Below are 19,482 nucleotides of genomic sequence, written 5' to 3'. Positions count from 1 at the left end.
CTAAAGAAAGTGTTTAGGAATGAGATTACAAAATAATTGCAATTGTGACTGTGATTTGATCTCCTATTATATACAACACGTGAAAATTGTATTTGCCAGAGACTTACAACTTTGGATACTTAACTGAAACTTTTCAAAAAGAAAAGTAAACTGGCAAAATAAAATTGGAAATTGCTTCTGCAGTAGTGATGCCTTATTTGACTGTAGCTTTCTGGTCTAGACTTCTAAAGCTCCATTTTGGCTATAGTTGAACAGTGACTAGACTGTTAAATAATGGTCTTCCTTCTTTTTTAATATAGGTATTACAGACTAAGTGAGCTTGTGGAACATGTGTTCCCATTGCTTAATAAAGAACAGAGTTCTGCATTTCCGTGCCCAGAATTCAGCTCCTTTTGCTATTGGAGAGGGCCTCTTCCTGACCTTAACATGGACGACCTGGCCTGAAAAATACTTCTCACCTAGAAATGGAATTTCATATTCAGCTACTCAGAATCAGTTTAAATGTGAAGAACTTTCTTAACGAAGATGCTAATTTCGTACCATAAGTCTTACTAAAGAAATCACTTTAACTCCAGTGGTTTAAAACAAAGAAAATGCAAAGCTACTGTCTGGTTTTTTTTGTGTGGGGTTTGTTTGTTTGTTTTGTTTGTTTGTTTCTTTATTGCTTGTCTTTATATACCTGTTCTAAGGCACTTGAGATTGGCCTGTCATTGACGGTCATGGTACCCAAGTGCTTCAGGGCAACTAAATGCTGAGGTAATCTATGACTTTGCATTTTCATCAATATAGACCTTATAGTAAACATAGGGATTTTTTGTATTAGTCTTAATAGTATATTTTCTAAAATGAAGCCAAAAAGTGTATGGAAACTGCCAAATAGAATGTCAGACCTAATAATAAAAAACATGTCTAATGTTCAGATGGACAATTAGGCCATTTTTGAAAGGAGCCGGAACCCAAGACCAGTGTGCTCTTTCTCAGCTAAAATACAGAAAATGTGTAGACGTTACTAGCCTGACGGACTCTGAAGACATAAAATTCCTCTTTAAATGTAAATATGCCTTTTGTCACATGTACAAGACCATGCTTGTACAATTCACGCTCAAACTAACGCTGCTTATTACTTTTTTTACATGCAATGCTTAAACTATTTCATGAGCTTGTAAAAATGGAAGTTGTCTTCAGATACTTGTATGGCTTTTGTTGTTTTCAGGCTGCACTATGTCGTGTTAAATTTCCATCAAGAAACATCTTGAACGCTTCTGTAAGAGTTGGGGAGCTGGCATTTTTCTTTCCTTTTTCAACACAGAGATGATGCATATATGTGTGTGCGCTGTGTAGGCCAGTAAAAAGTATGTACAGATTATATTCAGGGAATTGTAATACTAAAAAAATTACATATTTAATTTTTTAATTGTCTCCTGCAGGTCTTTCCAGAATTCTGTATTGCAGGTTTTCAGTAGCTGGAAGGAAATGCAGCTAAATAGTGAGATTCCAGGTATGAGAATGGTTAAATGCTGCAGAGCAGAATAAAGCCTTTTTTTTTCTTTTTTTTTTTTTTCCTTCTTTTTCTTCTTTTTTTTTAACTTCTGGGTTATTCATAAACATCATGCTGGTCATTCCTCAGGTTCAGATCAGAGCCTGTGAACAAATTGCATTCCAAGTCTAGTGTTTATCAGCTGTGAAAGCAGCTAGCATTTCTCTCTCCAAAAATACTTGAAGGCAAGGGTAGTTCTGCTTTTTAAGTTGACTTAGTGCATTTAACCTCCTTTGGACAAATCTACGGTGAGAATGTCTGATTCCACCAGCCCAGAGGGCTTAAGGACTACAGTCATTTAAACATCAGTCCGGGGCGCTCTGGGCACACAGTCTTTTCTGTCACTCGGTAAGCAAGTTCCTGGGGCCGTGCATTAAAGATCCTTCCGGGGGCAACCTCCAGAATTTCCGCGAGGCTCCGGGGCGAGCTCTCCCCCGTGCACAGCTCCCAGCGGGAGCAGGGAGGTGTGCAGGGAAGCGTGAGCGATCTTCAGAAGGCATGTGTATGGCTGCCTGCTGCCGCGCCTGCACCAGGGCTGCTCTCTCAGAAACAGCTTGGGCACTCCCTCTGCTTCAGCTAACTTGGGGGGAACGTAGGAGAGCAGCTCTCTTCGTTTCACTACCTGCAAAAGAGGACGTTCAGAGGGTTTTACCCCCCCCACAGGAATATTTTTTTCTTTATCAGGTTGAGTAGTCTTAACCCACAGTTCTGATGTAACACCAGCTAATGCTAGACAACTGGTGAACTGCTTGGGGGGATAATTTTTAGATCACTATATAAATGAAATTACTTTTTTTTTTTCCTTTATAAAACTCTAGTGTATTCCTGTGTCTATAAAACATTAAATAAAGAGCGGGGGCAAGCACAATCAACGTGGAACCTCTCTTTCAAAGCAGGAGTATGAGAGTGGGAAAGAAAACATACCTATCTGTCACGGTGTGCCGTGCACGTCGGTGATGGAAAGGCATCCTTGTTCTTGTACAGTGAGAACAATACTTTCCGTGACTGTTTCAGCAAATTCTTGGTCCTGTCACCAATCTACTCGGTGTTCAAGTGGGTTTCACAGGATTCAACTCAAAGGCTCTTACTGGGGTTTTGTTTTTGTTTTTTTCTTTTTTTTCTGTCAAAAGCTTACAAACATCATTCCATGTATTTTTTTTCTCTTCTTAGCTTTTATTCCATAGATTTCATTAGAAACTGAAATTTTCATGATCACCAAGTGCTTTGAATATCAATGGGATTTGAGCTTTTAAGTCACTTAAATACTTTAAAATAAGTAAATAAGAATCCAACATAATAAAGTATTTTAATTACAAGATGAAATATTCTATCTAAAGAGTCTATTTTACATAATGGGAGTGAAGCTGCCTCTCCTAAACCAGTCCTTTGTGGATGTCAAAATTTTTGTTACCATGCTTAATGTACTCTTGGTGGCCCTGGTATTCCACGGGTTTTCTAAAAAGAAAAGCACTTCATGAAACTGGGATGGGTTTCCACATGGGACAGATCGTTACCAAGGTTTGGCCGTATCTTTCTTGGTTGATTTTTTTTTTTTTTTTTTTTACCTGGTTAATTTGTTCTCTTTGGTTCCATTCATCTTTTCAGATTGTCATAAAGATAAGCTGTGGATTTTAAGGTGGGAACTTGAGTAAATGAGCAGTGTGGAAAAATAGCATCAGGTGTATCCCCAAATGCATATAATTTAAGCTAGTATGAATACGGGGGTTGTGTGGTTGTGGAGAGCTCCTCATTCTGCTGACCTGTTGTTTTGCATTAGAGGGATGTCCAAAAAGTTGCTTAGTTAAAAATTTTGCTTTTTTGCTCTGCAACAGCTACAGTTTTGATATTTGTTTTTTGATAAAATGTAAAAGTGTACTTGAGTATTTCTGATATGAGGTAGGGCGGAGTTTTTGTTTTGTTTTTCTAAATCTGGCTTGTATTTGAAGCTTTTCAGATTGTTTGTTAACCCTGTTTAGGGACAGAATCCGGGGGCGCTGTACCTGTCACTGCATACCTATGTAGTTTGGACTGCTGGGCACTTTACTGACTCTAGAAAAGACATCTCATTGCTATCAAACTGTGGGCTTGTGCTGCAATATTAATATGAAGTGGGGTAAATAAGAATTACGCATTAGCCTGTCCTTTGTTACCTTAGTCAAGAGAAGTGGCCTGAAACTAATGTTTGAGAACAAGTTGTGCTATACTTATTTAAAATTAGCGCAAGTGAAATCATTCTTTCTGTGAAAGAGGAACTTCTAAGTGTGTGTGTCTGTAGGCGCATGCACACCCCTGTTAAGGCTGTGTTGTTGAAGATGCAGATCCTCTTAGCATTGGAACCATGTCAAAGGCTGAGTCAATGATACCTATCTGGGAATAAATCAGGAACATTGCAATTCAAAACTTGTTAGTGGCTTGGACATTGCCCATTTCTACAGTGATTTAAAGATCAGTAATTAAAGTGGTACACATTTCTGGATTTTTTAATTTATTTTTTTTTTACTGTCCCAAGCATGTTTGTACTTCAAAAGGTTGGGCTCTCATCCCTAACAGTATGCAATTGCATGTGCAGTCTTGGCTCATGTATCCTTGGCTTCTGTCATCAGTATGCTCTTCCTAAAACTTGGGTTTTTTTCAACTGGAAAAGTTTTAACACTTGTGTCAACTCCGTTATGGAACTTCTGAAGCAAACTCTGAATCCGCTTATGGTAAAGACTAAAGAGATGAGGTGTCATGTTAATATTTCATACAAGTCTTCTAGAAAATGCTGTCATATGAATGAGAGTTGTTTAAATGACTGTAATGCAAATTCATAATGAAGCATCAAAAATACATCATCGATTTGAGATGCCTTTAAAGTGTCACTTTTGCCTGAAGAAGTTTTAGTTTCCAAAGTTAAATTCTGCTGAACAGAATGAAATTGTTTGGGATTTTTTTACAGTGTTAATTACTTCCAGATGAAAGTCGAAATGCTGGTTTATTTTGAGGGTGGGAAAACTCTCTTCAATCATTTGTTTCCTTTTTATGTTGAAGATGTGAAATACTTGATGGTTAAGCATCCCAATCACTAATAAGGTAGCGTGTTTAAAATTGTCAAATCTGTGATCATACCAATACAGTGTTTTTTGTTAAGACTGGACTATCTTGGGTACAGTAACCCACACTTCCGTGCAATGTTTATTGATGTTCAGAACAATGTTATCACAATAAACAAACTTAAACTAAAATTTTTCTTCACTTTGTGCTTGAGAATTCCATTCTTCTATTGCTAATTTAGTAAATGTGGGGTTATTTAAGTTGTATTCGTATTTTACATGGAATTCAAGTTGCTCTTCTAAGGACTATGATACATTTGCTTTCTCTCACACTGGGTTTACTTTTTTCAGAGTATTTATACAAATGATAAGCAATTGCTGTCATCAAAATTACATTATGTGCTAGTATCAATATTGGGTTATAACTATAACGAAAAGCAAGCATGCATTAGTAACCCAGAATATCAGGTGACAGCTGCACGTAACGGGAATACACAAGCTGCCTTGAAGAAAATCTTGCAACCACATAGTTTGAGCTCTTGTAAATCTGCCCTAATTTGGAGTTTTATCCTAATTCCATCAAAGTTTGCTTTTTCCTTTCAAGGCAAAGAGTATTCTCTTCCGTGACAGTTGTTAAATTGCTTGAGGCAATTATTGTGAGACCATCGTGAAAAGGGGGCCTCAAGCTTCCAGTAGAAACTTGCTCTTCCTGGTCTCTCGCTGGTTGTGGCAAAGGCAACGAACCGGCAGCCTGCCTTAGGAAATCCAGCCGCTGTAGTCACACGTGAAAGCGTGACAGATCTGCCTGAGCGCCTAAGCTGCATCGCGCCTTCTGATCCTTCTGCGGCGCTGCTGCCACCAGCGCCCCTTCCCTCTCCTTGTGCCCGGACGCGGAGCTTGCGGCTGGAGTTTTATCGTCTCCCGCCGCAGCAGCAGGCTCTCCGTCTGTCGGGTTTCCCCTGGGATTCTGTTCCTGTGCTGCAGCCGTCTCTTCACACCTGGGGCTCTTCACCCCACGCTCTTCACCCCCCATCTTTCACACCTAGGGCTCGGTACCTGTTTGTCGCGTGCAACTATGCCAGCGCAAGCAACAGAAGGGCAGCGCGTCCTACGTATGCCAGATATTCCGATTTGTTGCAAAACCATTTCTGAGCTGGTGCTGTTTCTCCTGTGTCCATCTTATCCTCATGGACTCCCTGCGCGACATGCCCAAGACCCCTGTAATCGTGCTGTAGCAAAGAACAGCGGGAGGACTGCGGCGCCGTGACCCTGGCCGCTATTTTTCTTCATGGCCAAAGCGGTTGCTGGCCCGGCCGGAGGCCCCAGGCTGGTGTGCGGTGGGGGCCTCCCAGCCAAACGGCGGCGGCGGCAGCAATGCGGTTCAGTGGGAGACCATATGCTGAGCTGCACGAGAGCGAGGGCTTGCGTTAATGGCTTTCACGTACAGTGCTTTGGCCAGGGCACAGTTAACTGTGCACTGGGATAACTGCAAGTGATGCTAAGCCTCGGTGTGTAAGGAAGCGTGCCAGATGGATACAGTTCTGACTGAACATTGTCTTCAGCCTGAATTAATCTGAATTCTGCTTTAAGGACTGGGTGGCTGCTGGTCTCACCCCAGCACTGAAAGCTGGTGCACCTGGTGCTTTCTTCCTGGTCATTTCTTTTGTTCTTGTCTTTCCTTGCTTTCTCCTTTTCCCTCTCCTTCCTACCTCGGTACTCTAATCTTATCTTCCCCACTTCTGACGATAGTTCATGTGTACGTGTTCTGGTGAGAACAAGCAGCATAGCCTCAACTGTGCAGCCTAGACCTGGCGGAAGGGCAGGGCTCAAAGGGTTGTGGTGAATGGGGCTACATCTGGCTGGTGGCCAGTCACCAGCGGTGTTCCTCAGGGCTCAGCTCTAGGGCCAGGGCTGTTCAATGTTTTTATCAACGGTCTGGATGCAGGAGCTGAATGCAGCATTTGCAAGTTTGCTGACAACACCAAACTGGGAGGTGCTGTTGACTCTCTTGAGGGACAAGGGGCCTTGCAGAGGGATCTGGATAGATTGGAGCACTGGGCAATTATCAGTGGCATAAAATTTAACAAGTCCAAATGCCAGATTCTGCACCTGGGATGGAGTAACGCTGGGCACAAATATAAATTGGGAGAGGAGTGGCTGGAGAGCTGCCCTGCAGAAGGGGATCTGGGGGTGCTGGCCGGCAGCAGGCTCAGTGTGAGTCAGCAGCGTGCCCTGGCAGCCCAGAGGGCAAACCGCATCCTGGGGTGCGTCAAACACGCATCACCAGCTGGGCAAAAGAGGTGATTGTCCTGCTGTATTCAGCTTGGTACAGCCTCACCTTGAGTAGTGTGCAGTTCTGGGGCCCACCATTTGAGAGGGATGTGAAGGTCCTTGAATGTGTCCAGAGGAGGGCAACAAAGCTGGTGACAGGGCGGGAAGGCATGTCCTGTGAGGAGCGGCTGAGGACTTTGGGCTTGTCTAGTTTGAAGAAAAGGAGGCTGAGGGGCGACCTCATGGCCCTCTACAGCTTCCTGAGGAGGGGAAGTGGAGAGGGAGGTGCTGATCTCTTCTCCCTGGGATCCAGTGACAGGACACGTGGGAATGGTTCAAAGCTGTGCCAGGGGAGGTTTAGACTGGACATTAAGAAGCATTTCTTTACCGAGAGGGTGGTGAAACACTGGGACAGGCTTCCTAGAGAGGCGGTCCGTGCCCCAAGCCTGTCAGTGCTTAAGAGGCATTTGGATAATGCCCTTAATAACATGCTTTATCCTTTGGTCAGCCCTGAAGTGGTCAGGCAGTTGGACTGGGTGATCGTTGTAGGTCCCTTCCAACTGAAATCTATTCTAATTCTATTTGCCAGGAATTGGGGCACTGAATGAGCAACTAAGACGGGTAAGAACTGTGTTGGCAGAACTTCTGTGTACCACAAAGCCTGTGTAACGGGGCTTAACTAAATAAATGCTTAAAATATACACGCAGGCTTGACTGAGAAACCAGAAACTGCAGTTTTAAAGGTGGTGGAGGAGACAGCAAAAAATTGTAGCTAACAGTGCTGCTGTGTTCACTGGAAAGGAAAAGAGCATCAAGACATCACAAAACAGGTAGGCTTTATTTGGACGTATCTGCAGTTGTTGTTTTCCATCACACCGTTTTCGTCATGTTCCTGGATATTTCTCTCTCCCTGAATATATGTATACACATGCACACATAAAGCATACTCTCAAATGTGCTGTTCTTTGCTGAAAAATTATAGTAAATATTCCTTTTTTCACAATCAAGATGATAGTAAAATGAATAAATGCCAAAACCTGCTTATGTAGTAACGTGTTAAAAGATGTTCTTTGAAGTCCCCCGTATACAAAGAATTGGCAGAGCCGTTCTGCCGCATCTTGTCCCGAGTCTGCAGGGTACGTTGCAGGAGGGTTGGTGCTGGCTCGAGCGCCAGTCTGTCTTGTGACGACAGGACACAGCCCCCAGGTATTCCTGGTAACTTGACAATTTGAACTCTGCGCCGTTATCTGGGAGCAACTAGCAGCCAAAGCGTACCTGCTGATCTCCTCTCAGCGGAGTGCGTATTCCTCCTGTCTCCAAGCTGAGACTGTAAATGCATCTGTGGCTTTGGTGAAACAGATCCACTACTGTGCCGTAACACACGGACTGACTTAGCAGATAAAACTCACTTCCAAATGCACGATATATCCTCAGGAAACAATTCAGTCCTGATTTGAATCTCCTGCTCGCAGCTGGGAAGCCCTTTACCTTGCATTCCCAGCGCATTTGAAAGCTGCATTGGGCGGTGAGGGGCATTTTGTTTCAAGTTGCCTTCCTATGCCTTCCACTTACAGCTCGCTCTCTTTCCTTGGCTATTTGTAATTCTCCTTGAAAGGCTGGTTGGCTTCACCAAGCTGACCAGGGTCTCTCAGGGAAACTGCACGAAGTTGCTGCAAGCAGCCTGGGGCACACCGAAAGGATACGTGGTGGAATACCACAGAAAATCCTTGTTGCTTTGAGTGGTCACTGTCTCCACTGTCTCCCAAGTCTTAATAGCAAATTGAAATAATGAGGTAGTTTTTCACGTTTTGTGGAGAAAATTGGCATTCCTGCTTTGCTCCAAGCTTTCCTGGGGATACGACTGATCTATATGTCACTTTGTTGCCTTTCCCCGTATCTGCTCTAGGATAGACTTTCCCTGTTTGGCCAGAGCAGAGTCTCTCTGGCTGCCAGCATGCCCTCCTGTCTTCAGATGTTCTGCTGCTAATGGCTACAGGAATTCACCTGTCTCACGAGTGTCTCGGGGACTCCGCTGGTTTTGGTATTTGGACAGTCCCTGAGAAATGACCTTGCCAAAGGGGCTGTCAGACCCACGTCCCTACAGCTTCACCCGGTACGGTTTGGTTTTCTTCCTGTTTTGATGTGAAATGGGAGCACCTGGCACAACAGATACTGTTTTGCCCAAGAATCTCGCAATCCTCATGCACTGCGCCACAAAGCCACCTACAAAGCAGATCTAAAGGGCAGCACTATGAATTTCTGAAGCAGGCAGTGCACCTGCCTTAGAGCTCCCACCTACGGGATTTTTTTTTTAGGGCTTTCTCGGTTAACAGATGCTTCCTATTTGAGCTGGTGAGTGCTCTGGGATGTGGTACTCAAATCATGAACCCACAGTGTGAAATGTTCCTTTTGGTGCAGGCATTTCCTTGTTCTGTTGCTGATTCTCCCTGAAGATGTAAATGCTCCGTCAGTAGGTTCAGGGTATTCTGGAGTAGGGCTCTTGCTCCTTCCTCTGAAACTGGGCTGTTCTGTATGCAGCAAACCCTCAGCGGGCCCATGAATGCGTCTGTGCTGGAGTCTCTTCCAGCCGCTGCTTTAATGAATGTTTTATCCATGCACTCGCTGGAGCAGAGACTGGACCTCCGGTTCCCCCCTCCCTTTGCTACTCAGGGGCCACAGCGTTGTGGTCTTCCCAGCTGGGTGAATATTCCACCTTGCAAGCTCCAGGAAAATAACCTCATCAGGAGGAACTGAGCCACCTACCCTGATTAGAGCAATTACCAAGGAAGTGGTAATTAAGGTTCAGGTCTCCCTGAACAAAGGCAGGAATCTAAGACAGAGGTTCCTTGTCAAAGGTCACAGGCTTTAGCCACCGCACTGCTCGAGGTGGTGGATGGGGAACTCTCCCTAAAAGGTGTCCTCAAAATGCGCCACTGAGACTGGGCCCTGCTGAGACATAGTCTAGGGAATGCTTTATACCTGCGTACAGATACCAGTTATGCTGCATTGTGAGGGCTCAAACAATCTCGGCATCGGCAGCAGCAGATCCTGAGCACAAGGAGAAACCTTCTGGTAGAAGACGGCCCTGTCCCCTTAGCGGAACTGGGCTTGTGAAGATTTGTGGGTTGGATTTAGAAATCTTCTGGAGCGGTTAGGTAAGAATTGGATGATATAACTTTTGCAACTCTAGCACTAAACTTGCACTGCTGATTCTTAAAAATGTCTCACTTGGAGGGAGGAAAAAAAAAAAAAAAAAAAAAGGAGGTTGTGTTTGCCAGTTAGGTCTCCCTAAGCTCTCAGCTCATTTTGTTTGTTTCCATGAGTCATTTTTAGAACAGGCAACAATAATCTAACAATACTTGAGTCACACATAGTCTGGAGCCAACTTCTTAGAGAACACAGCTTTCTTGAGGAGAGCGAAAAATATCCTAAAAGGAAAAGTGCCTCTCCGGCTTTCGTACATAGCAAGAAATTGTTTAAAAAAAAGAAGTGGTTGATGTAATTGGCTTTTGAAAACACAGAAAACAATCTTTCCTGTCTGTCCCTTCAATTTTGAGACCTAGAAAGGCATGGGACAGCAAGGGGCTGTTGATTTAGGACAAAAGAAAAGTAAGCCCCCCTTGAACAAGCACGGGGTTGCTAACTGCATGCTAATACCTCGCGCTCCAGCACAGGTCAAGACGAACGTGCAGGGAAATGAGATGGGGGGGGCTCCCTTTGTCCAAGCTGTGAAGTGCAAGGTCACTGTACATCTTTGGCTAGTGATTAACAGCTGCTCTTACAGAAACAGCCTTTCTGCTACAAAATACACCTAGTCCTAGCTTCTGCTTATCAGTCACACCATCTTTTCTGAAAATTAGGTGCCAAGAGATCTTCCAGGTGCTTTAAAACTCCGCTCGCAATTTCACTCCCCCGGTGCTATCCTAGCTGCACGGGGACTGACTCCGAGTTCCTCTGTGGAGAGAAAGCTTTTTCCACCTGCTTTTCTCAAAAGCAGTTCAACTTCCAGGGTGTCATAGTTTGTTGTGGGAAGGCCCCATCTCATCGCCTGGAAACAGCGTTATTCGGGAGTATCTATTGCAAAACTAAGCAACAAAGGCGTACGTCTTCATCTGACCTCCTCAGATGGGAAGGGCTTCAGCTAAACATACTGTGCTGCTTACAGCACAGGGAGTTCTTCCTTCACCTAAAGGAATTGTTTGTTCTGAGGCTATGAACAGCTGTTGTGGATTTGTAAGAAGGAAAATACACTACACAAACCACTATGATAAATACAACTCTATGCAGCATGAATAGACTATTAAAAAGATCACTTTATATAAGAATATATAGGTGACAGCTGACTAGTCCTGCTCTCAGTAAAACACGGCTGCATTTTTTTTCAGCCATGAAAGAGATCAAAATGCTAACTCAAAAGAGGCAAAACATAATTTTTGTTAACTCCACTGAGAAGTGGCTAGTATGAGAAATAAAATATTGTTGCCCCAAATGTGTTTATCTATTTAAGCTAAGAAAGTTGCTTCATCCATATAAACAGATGCTGAATATTAAAACAAACCTCACTCAAAAGCACCGATGCAGGAGGCTGTTACAACAAAGACTTAGTGCAGAGGGTTGGTTTGTGCATTTGATGGTATTGGCTATCTTCCTATATCACCAATTTTGTCTCCGATTTGTCTTCTACAAGGCAACAAAGAAGTAAACTTCCTTTTTAATGTAAACACTGTAGGAGTGCCAGAAACAAACTTTGTAAAATTCTTTAAACTTTTCAAAATTGTAATTTTTCTAGCTAAGCACAGATGATTCAGATTTTTCTGACCTGTTTTATTCATTTCAAGCACTAAGCTTTAATCTCAAGAGCATCATGCTTAACTGATCGTCTTTCTTTGTTACTGTATCAGTCGAAAACAACTGTTCTACATCTTGCAGCAGTGGCAACTGCCCAGTGGAAAGCTGAGGCGAGGTAAGTTTTGCCCTGCACAGCTTCTTCCACTTGACTGGAATGAGTCACTCGTCTCTTAGCACTGTGTTTGGCCCTTCAGGGAAAAAAGAAAACTGATGCAGGTAAGTATCATTTTGCTTTGCACCACCATGGTTAGCAATTGCTTTGAACAAATCGTTTATGTGAATGCACTTGACCCAACATATTATTAAATAACACAAAGACTAAGAAGTCATCAACCATGTCCAATACCACCTCACTTTCTTGCCCCTGCTTTACTGCAAACATGAAAATAGTTGACCACAACTGTAAACTTCAGCAAAGATGTAAACTTTGATACACTAGGGACAATCTGATAAACTAGGGAGAAGACTGCAAAGGCAATTTAATAGGGAATAGCAAGAGCACAGTGGAAAAGTATCTATTGAGAACATATTTGTTGTTTAACAGTTGTTCTGCTTGTACGGGTAAGCAAGGGCTTGGGAAGGAGTTACTTCAGCTACAGAAACATGTCTTTTGTAGCTACCTCTGGAAACAGGGGACAAGGAAAAGGTCTCAGTATAGACTATAAACCCATCACTGAAATCAAATATATAAACTGAATATATTAAAGCTTTGAATTTTATTACACTTAATTTCTTCTGAATATCTTACCCTTCTCTCCTGTTCAAGGTAAACCTAAACATGAGAAATGGAAGGATAAAGGAGAACTCCACTAAACGTGGAGTACATTTCATCAGAGTCTGTGTAAGCCAGTTTGCCTCCTGTTACGACGACGTTTACTTCATCTCCTGCTTTGAGGTGAAGAACAAGGTGGAATGTCCCAGGACCACCACAGGTCCGTTTCCCCGAGTAGGGTTTGTGATACTCCAGCAGTTCCCTTCTGTACCCAGCTGTGTGGAGCTGAGCCACGCTTGCGTTGGAGACGGACAGCACTGCTTCTACGTACTCATCCCTCTCTGGGGCCAGAACAGCAGTGATCAGGTAGCGCCCTTCATATGGTGATGTGAAAATGCCTGCAGAAGACAGACAGACTGAGCTTTTCGGAGTTATTCAAAACAAAGAGACCCGACTGCTCTAAGCACCATGACAAACAAAGCGACGTGGGTTACGCATTGCTATGTACAGATAACTGTGACAAGGTCAGCCTGGGCAGCAGTCATGAAGGCAAAGGATTGCTGCTTTTGTGTTAGAGCCCACCAGTCCTTCAGGACATAAGCAGGTCTAGTCCACATTCAGAAACCTCCTGGCCTAAGCAGCTGCCGTGACTCAGAGCTGGGCGAAGAGGTGAGAGGCATGCTGTGCAAGTCCCCAGTAGGTTAAGGCACACCTAACGCCCTCAAGCAACACGACACTCCGCTTGAGAAGGAGGCAGCCCGCAGTCACTGCTATTGGGGAGGCAGTATGTATCGCCTCCTTCCCTCCTCTCCCCGCGGTGACCCAGCTGGCTGCGCTGCAGTGAAGTGGCTTAGCAAGGAACCTCACCTCTGCCACCTGGGCTCAGCTGGCCTGAGGTGGGGCGAGGAGCACAGCCAGCTGTGCTGGCAGAGCAGAGGTAGTGGCGAGCTGGGCCTTGGTATTACTGGGCAGTTGTGGAAAACCAGCAGGGGCAAAGTACGAGCCTGTCCACATCCACAGGCAGCTTTTACCCTGGTGTGTCTGGTTTAGATGGACTGACTTTGTTCAAGGCGCCAGCAAGGCCTGAGATAGCATCAAACACTGGTAACCCATGCTACTGCCCATCTGGCATCTCTGTGGGTCCCTTCTTTGGCTATTACCTGTATTGGGGTTATAATAGTCCCCATCATTCACAAGCACTTTGTTAAAGTGAACCACGCCGACATCACTGGAGAAAGGCTTCTGCGTGAGCCCAGCAGAAAACGATACCAGAGAGGCCGCAGCAGCAGCAGGTCCTAAAATGGGTAACAACATGAGTCAGAGTCACATCATGATGACAACACAGCCTCTCCCTGTGATGGTTTATAATCCAGTGTCTCTGTTCCTGCACATACTCCACTTGGACTAACCCTGTCACTTGAGGAATGCCAGAATTAGCAGAATACGTATTGCTGGCCCAGGTCCCAAGTGTCTCACCATAAAATTTACTGAGCACCATAAAATTCCCCCCTTGGCCACAGCTTCCCCCTTTTTTTTTCCTTCTAAGGAAAAGGTACATGGCTTGTAAACACTGGCAGTGGAAGTCCTGCCACCTCTCAATTCAACAATGCTTCAGCCATGGACCTTCTTCAGGATCGAGGCTGCCTTGGGACATCTCCACTCTGTCACTATCATAATGGCAACAGGAGTGCTAAAGCCGTATAGCTTGCGCCAGCTCTCCTAGTCACGCTGAGAAGCTGTGCACAGCTTAGATCGCTTACCTTCTCTGCCAAAGGGTGGTGAAAATAGCTACAAGAAGAAATGCTTCAATATTAAAGCAAAGAGAACCCTTGCTGGGGCTTTTCTCTCTCTGGCACTTTTGGGGGACTTTTCACTCTACAGATTTTTCTTCTTTTCTCAGCAGATCAAACAGGCACTTAGGTATTTTATAGTGGCTATCTGCTTACTAGATAAACACTGCTGTTAGACTAGTGTTAGATGAAATACAATTTGGACAATTAAGACTAATTTTTACTTTTAACAGACTGACTTAATGGCAAGTGTTTAGTGATCGTCCACTTACTAGTCCCATTTTAGTTCCCTTCCCTCTAAACATTTCCCCTACGGCAGAACATACTGCTAGAAGTAGTCAACTCTTGTTGGTTTGTTCGGGCAATTAGGTAAACAACAAATACGCTTAAAGTTGTCTTCAGTTGCTCTTTCTGTTCTGCCCTGTTCAGGTTAGGATCCATGTCTTCTCCACGCTGTTTCACCCCTGCTCCTTCTTCTGCCTTCCTTAAAATAAATATTTGGTTTTCTCTTCCTCTCAATCAGAGATGCCCATCATATGGGCAACCAATATTCAATTCAGATTATATCACTTAAAAATTCAAGTTAAAAAGTGACAAAACTTCATCTAAAATGTGGATATACAAATGCTCTGCTATCCATTTTTTTCTGAATAACTTGGCATGGGGGGTGGGAGGAGAAGGCAAGGGGAAGACATGCCTGCAACTTCAGAAATGGGAAATAACTACCTTGATTTCCCTCAGGGGATAGTAACCAGCTGCCTCATGTATCTTTGGAAATCTCCTTATTCAGTATTCTGTCTCACGCTCAGAAAACAGACAGAAGCCCTTTTTCGTTACTCCTACCTGCCAGTGTGCCTGCAGGTGCTCCTGTGAGCTAAGATGAGGTTATCTGAAAGGACCAAAATTAATTGCAGGAAGTCTACTTACTTAAGCAGCTTCTGTAAAGCTCCACCACCTTAACACCATGCTGCTTACAGCAAGCATCTCTGTATTCTCAGCTTACCCTGATACTCACACCAACTGAAAATGCACCTCAGGTAACTTCTTACTGGCTCGCTCGGAAAGGTTTCTCTCCCCTGCCGTCATACTGCACAGATGGCACAAGCTATTCTAGCCTGCCCAGAAACGCTGTCCTCTCCACTTTGAGTAGCTACAGTTCTGTTCGGGTTGGTGTCACCTGAATAAGGGAGCGACCCTGCCCTGGCTCACCACGGCTTACTTCAAGATTTTCCTGCACTAATTGCTAGAAGAATTAGAGTTTGCTGCTGACATTGCTTCAGATCTGCAGCCTAGGTTAGCACACCATCTGTGTTTGGCCAAAGGAGAAATCTTAAACCCATCTAAATATCCTGTAGATCAGTTCAGTGGCCGATATAAGGAGGCGCAGTAAAGACGCAACGCGTCTATGCTCTCTTACCCTCTTCCCTGCTTCCAGCTGGAACGGCGCCTGTTTGAAGCTTTCACAAGTCCTACCAACAGCTCTCAGCAGCGCTCTTGCAGAACCTTACAGAGAGGTGAACCACCTTCTCTTACATGTCCCCACTTGCCAACTTTTCTTCACGCAAAGATCAAAGTTCAGCTTTTCTAGGCAAGGTCCAGGCTTGGAAACTGCTTTCACTTAAGCAGTTAGTGTTGTGGAATTATGAAAATCAGGAAGAAAAGTTTTAAAGCATTTAAAAGCTGGGAACCACATGCACAGCTCTGATGAAGAAACTGCTAGGCAGACAAAAAAATTCACGAAAGATTCAACCACAGTTTTACAGCTGTTATGAAGACACTGCTACTTTTCTCCTGCGTCTGTTAGTAACAGCTCTTTCTGCTCTTACAACTCCTACCTTTCACATCGCAGCAACAGAAGGTTTGCCTTAGCGCTCACCTACTGCTCCTTACACAAATGTCCATCTCCTACCCCATCCTTCAGCATGCTTCTGTCAATTGCACTGTTCTTTCATGCAAACAGCAGCAAAACACAACCACTGGTGCAACTGCGGGTGATCACATGTTCTTTACCTCAAAGTCGGCAAACACGCTTCCCCTGTGCTAGAGCACTGGTATGTACTAATGAGAATACTGCTCCCTGTCCAGTGATCAAAAGAAAGAGCTAAACATGCAGCAGAACCCGTCACAAGCATGGCAGGGTAATTTATGTATTCAGTAAACTCTTTCTTCAAATCAAGGACCACCTACAACAACATAAATCTTACATTACAATAACATCATGCCTTTATATTTGAAACGTGTCCTACAGGCTTGCTGCCTGAAGTCACATGGAGAAAGTAAAGATCGTTGAGTATCAGACAAGAATTAAAAAGCCCAGACCAAAATTAGCCCTTTATCTGCACGGATATATACAGCAGCGTTTGCACAGCGGCAGGGCTTACTAGCTCGGCTGTTTTCTTTATCACACGGTACAAGGAGTTTCTTTTAGCGAGGAGCAACCACCCTCCATTGGAGCTGCAGGGTTAAGGACACAAGCAACACTGCAGACTGCACGAAGGGGGAGGGTGGGGAAGGCCATTTGTGCTTTCAGTGAATTTTTTTCACTGTGACCCTCTGTATGCTGATCGGATCGTCCAAATTCTCTTCTCGGCTCTGTCCTTGCCTACTTGTGTGACCAGGGATCTTACAAGCATTTTCTCATCAGTTCCCAGACCAGCTTATCAGCCAATTCATTACTTCTGCCTCTGCCATTTTCTTTGCTCCAGCAAACAAAAATTCTCGTAACTGTAAAATTGCCATGCTTCAATAACATTTGCCACTGACGTTTCTTTAAATAACAATTGGTTCAACTCTTTCTGTATTAAAAGGGATTAGGTGGATGCACTTAGGTCCTGACACTTAGCTCACCTTTGTCATAAACTCCTTGCCTGTGAAAACAGAGCTAATATGTAATATTGTACCTTACACTCTCTCATTAATACCTGTAAGTCCTTGAAGATCTTTACCTACAACATTATATTGTGAGGTGCATGCAAACAGATAGCTAATGAATCTGAAAAACTCAAGAAATACTTTGGTATTAAATGTATGCAAATTGCGCCTCAGCATTCAAGAAGAGCACTAAAGTGGGCTAGTTTAATCCTAGAGGACAGAGTTGGAGCCCTCAACTTCTTCCTGAGCAGTGCTTTTATATAACAGAAGCTATTCAGAAACAGAAATGAAAGGGAGTACTCAGAAGGCCAATTTAATAGTACAATCTTCTTATTTTAGGAACTATAGTTCAAGAAAGTCTGATCTTCTTTCAAATTTGAATTTCGGTACCATAACATGTACTGGGTGAAGACTGGCAAAGACATCATAAACTGTGGTCCTGCACAAATTAGATATTAAGGCTTCCTTGATGCCTTATTTAAGCATTAAGTTCCTCCTCCAACAAGCCAAAAATCTTCCCTTCCCCAGCTGTTAATTTCCACAACGTTTAACTGCTGTATTCTGCCCCAGAATGCTCCCTTTCTTTGCTGTTTATAAGCAGACAGTGACAATTAGGGACAGTGGATGTAAATGCTCTAACTCCCCAGACGTCTAATAGCTATTTGCACCATCCTTACCCCTCTGTTTCCTATTACTGCACCTGCCACTGGGGTTTGCAAGGCATTTTTGGGGAAGTTATAGGATAGATCAGCAGGTATATCTTATATTTAGATAGGTCTTCAGGGGCATGGATCAGGAAAAGGAATTCCTTGGTCAAGCCCACCTCTCTCTGGATCCCAGGGTGATAATGTTTCTTGCAACAAGTTCCACCAAGCAGCAAACAGGCGCACTGCCTGCCACGCCCTGCCTTTTCAACGCTTTAAACATCCACCTACTGTTTCACACAGTTTTAAACTTATTAAAATACTGCTGTCTATAAACGGCAATAGATAGTACAAAGTGAAAGAAAACCCCCAGGAAATCCATTTATCACGGAAATCTAGACATCTATATTGGCTTTGCTGGCATCAAGATAAATGAACATTTCTTTACTTCTTATCCTCTTCCAGAAGCCTCATCTATTGCTGCTTGTTCTTACTACCACAGTCCTCAAATGCAAAAGGATTGCTTTAAGGCTATGACAGATTTTTAATTAGAAAGTATAAATATCAAATTACAGTGCGAACTCTTTACAACTCTTTTTGTCACTCCCCAGACCAGTCTTCAGGACGTGTATCTGGGATTTTGTTAGGGCCGTCAAACTAAGTCCCAAGGGTAGGATTTTGGATGCCATAAAGCCCTAATGTTTTATTTTCACCCATTTCTCATACTTCCTCAAACAAATTTAGATGAAATCACTCTTTTTGAAGAGGGTGTGGGAATATTCACTTTGATCCAGGATACCATTCCCCAGGGTTTGATAGTATCTTGAGGTTGTAGGGCAGGCAGCACCCAATCAATGTATTTATCAAGGCCAACTAGCGTGTCCCACACAAGATTTATGCCTGTTTATCATACAAATCCATAAATGAACTGTGATATTAACAATTATAAAAAATAAAAAAACCCCACCAAACCAAGAAAACTGCATTTTCAATCTTTTTAAACTGTGGTTGTCAGTGGCAGCACTCCTGCTCTCACTGAAGTCAGGAACATGAGCCCTCGTGATTCTAACAAAGCCAGAAACTCTCCCACAAGGCGGACAAACTAATGCACTCGCTCAGATACTAACAGTGTTTCAAGATTTTAGTCTTGGCCTTATTCATTCCTTATTAAAGAAATACTAAAATAATCAGAAAGAAATATATATTTTCCTCATTTAAAAGGAAAAAAAAAAAGTCAGTACTGACATTTGCTAGGAAATAGAAACCCTTTATATTTAAAAAAAACCACTAAAGTAAGTAACAATAACCCCAAATGAATTATTTTTCAAAACCACAAAAACTCGATATTTTCAAAGGATGCAGATTATGTTTTAACACTTAGGTATAGCAAAGATCTGTCAGATTTTCCTCAATGCTAAACTTAAATACTAAAAATCAACACTTTGTTCTCTCAACCATGACTTTCCAGGAACTGAAATAAACATTAAGTACCCGTGTAAAGAATTTCTAGGAAACAACTGCCTTACCTTGCGAGTCCGTGGTAGGAGGAGATAACTTTGGATATCCTACAAAGAAAGAGTAGTATGTGTGACAGTACATAACGGAATACAGTATGGCAAAATATCACTGCAGTCTTCTAAAAAGCATCCTTTGTTACTGAACAGCAACCCACCAAAATAGCTACCAAATAGCATCTCCTATGAAATGCTCAATTATTGTTAAACTGGGGTGGTCATGGCAAAGAAAACCAAATTCTTACTACAATATACTAAATCCA

At 43.3% G+C, this 19,482-nt stretch overlaps 3 protein-coding genes across 5 annotated transcripts in view; 1 reads left to right on the top strand and 2 right to left on the bottom strand.

Moving 5' to 3' along the window:
* Positions 1 to 3,981, top strand: part of LPIN2 (lipin 2) — a 46,479-nt gene extending 42,498 nt beyond the window's left edge. For all 3 annotated transcript variants that reach the window (XM_082324698.1, XM_082324696.1, XM_082324695.1), the window contains exon 20: positions 300 to 3,981. In XM_082324698.1, the coding sequence (XP_082180824.1) occupies positions 300 to 444 (145 nt within the window). In that variant the 3' untranslated portion in view covers positions 445 to 3,981. The remainder of the gene's footprint in view (positions 1 to 299) is intronic.
* LOC309588909 (myosin regulatory light chain 2, smooth muscle minor isoform) overlaps positions 1 to 19,482 on the bottom strand; it is a 206,085-nt gene that overhangs the window by 160,432 nt on the left and 26,171 nt on the right. The gene's annotated exons all lie outside the window — the stretch shown is intronic.
* EMILIN2 (elastin microfibril interfacer 2) overlaps positions 11,990 to 19,482 on the bottom strand; it is a gene marked incomplete at its 5' end in the record, with an annotated part of 34,160 nt that continues 26,667 nt past the window's right edge. The window contains 3 exons of the mRNA XM_082329020.1: positions 11,990 to 12,798; positions 13,561 to 13,695; positions 19,232 to 19,270. Coding sequence (XP_082185146.1) covers positions 12,461 to 12,798; positions 13,561 to 13,695; positions 19,232 to 19,270 — 512 coding nt within the window. The 3' untranslated portion in view covers positions 11,990 to 12,460. The remainder of the gene's footprint in view (positions 12,799 to 13,560; positions 13,696 to 19,231; positions 19,271 to 19,482) is intronic.

Source organism: Platalea leucorodia, assembly GCF_965183815.1.
Source record: "Platalea leucorodia genome assembly, chromosome: 1".
Taxonomy (NCBI): domain Eukaryota; kingdom Metazoa; phylum Chordata; class Aves; order Pelecaniformes; family Threskiornithidae; genus Platalea; species Platalea leucorodia.
This window is presented reverse-complemented; position numbering and strand designations above follow the sequence as displayed.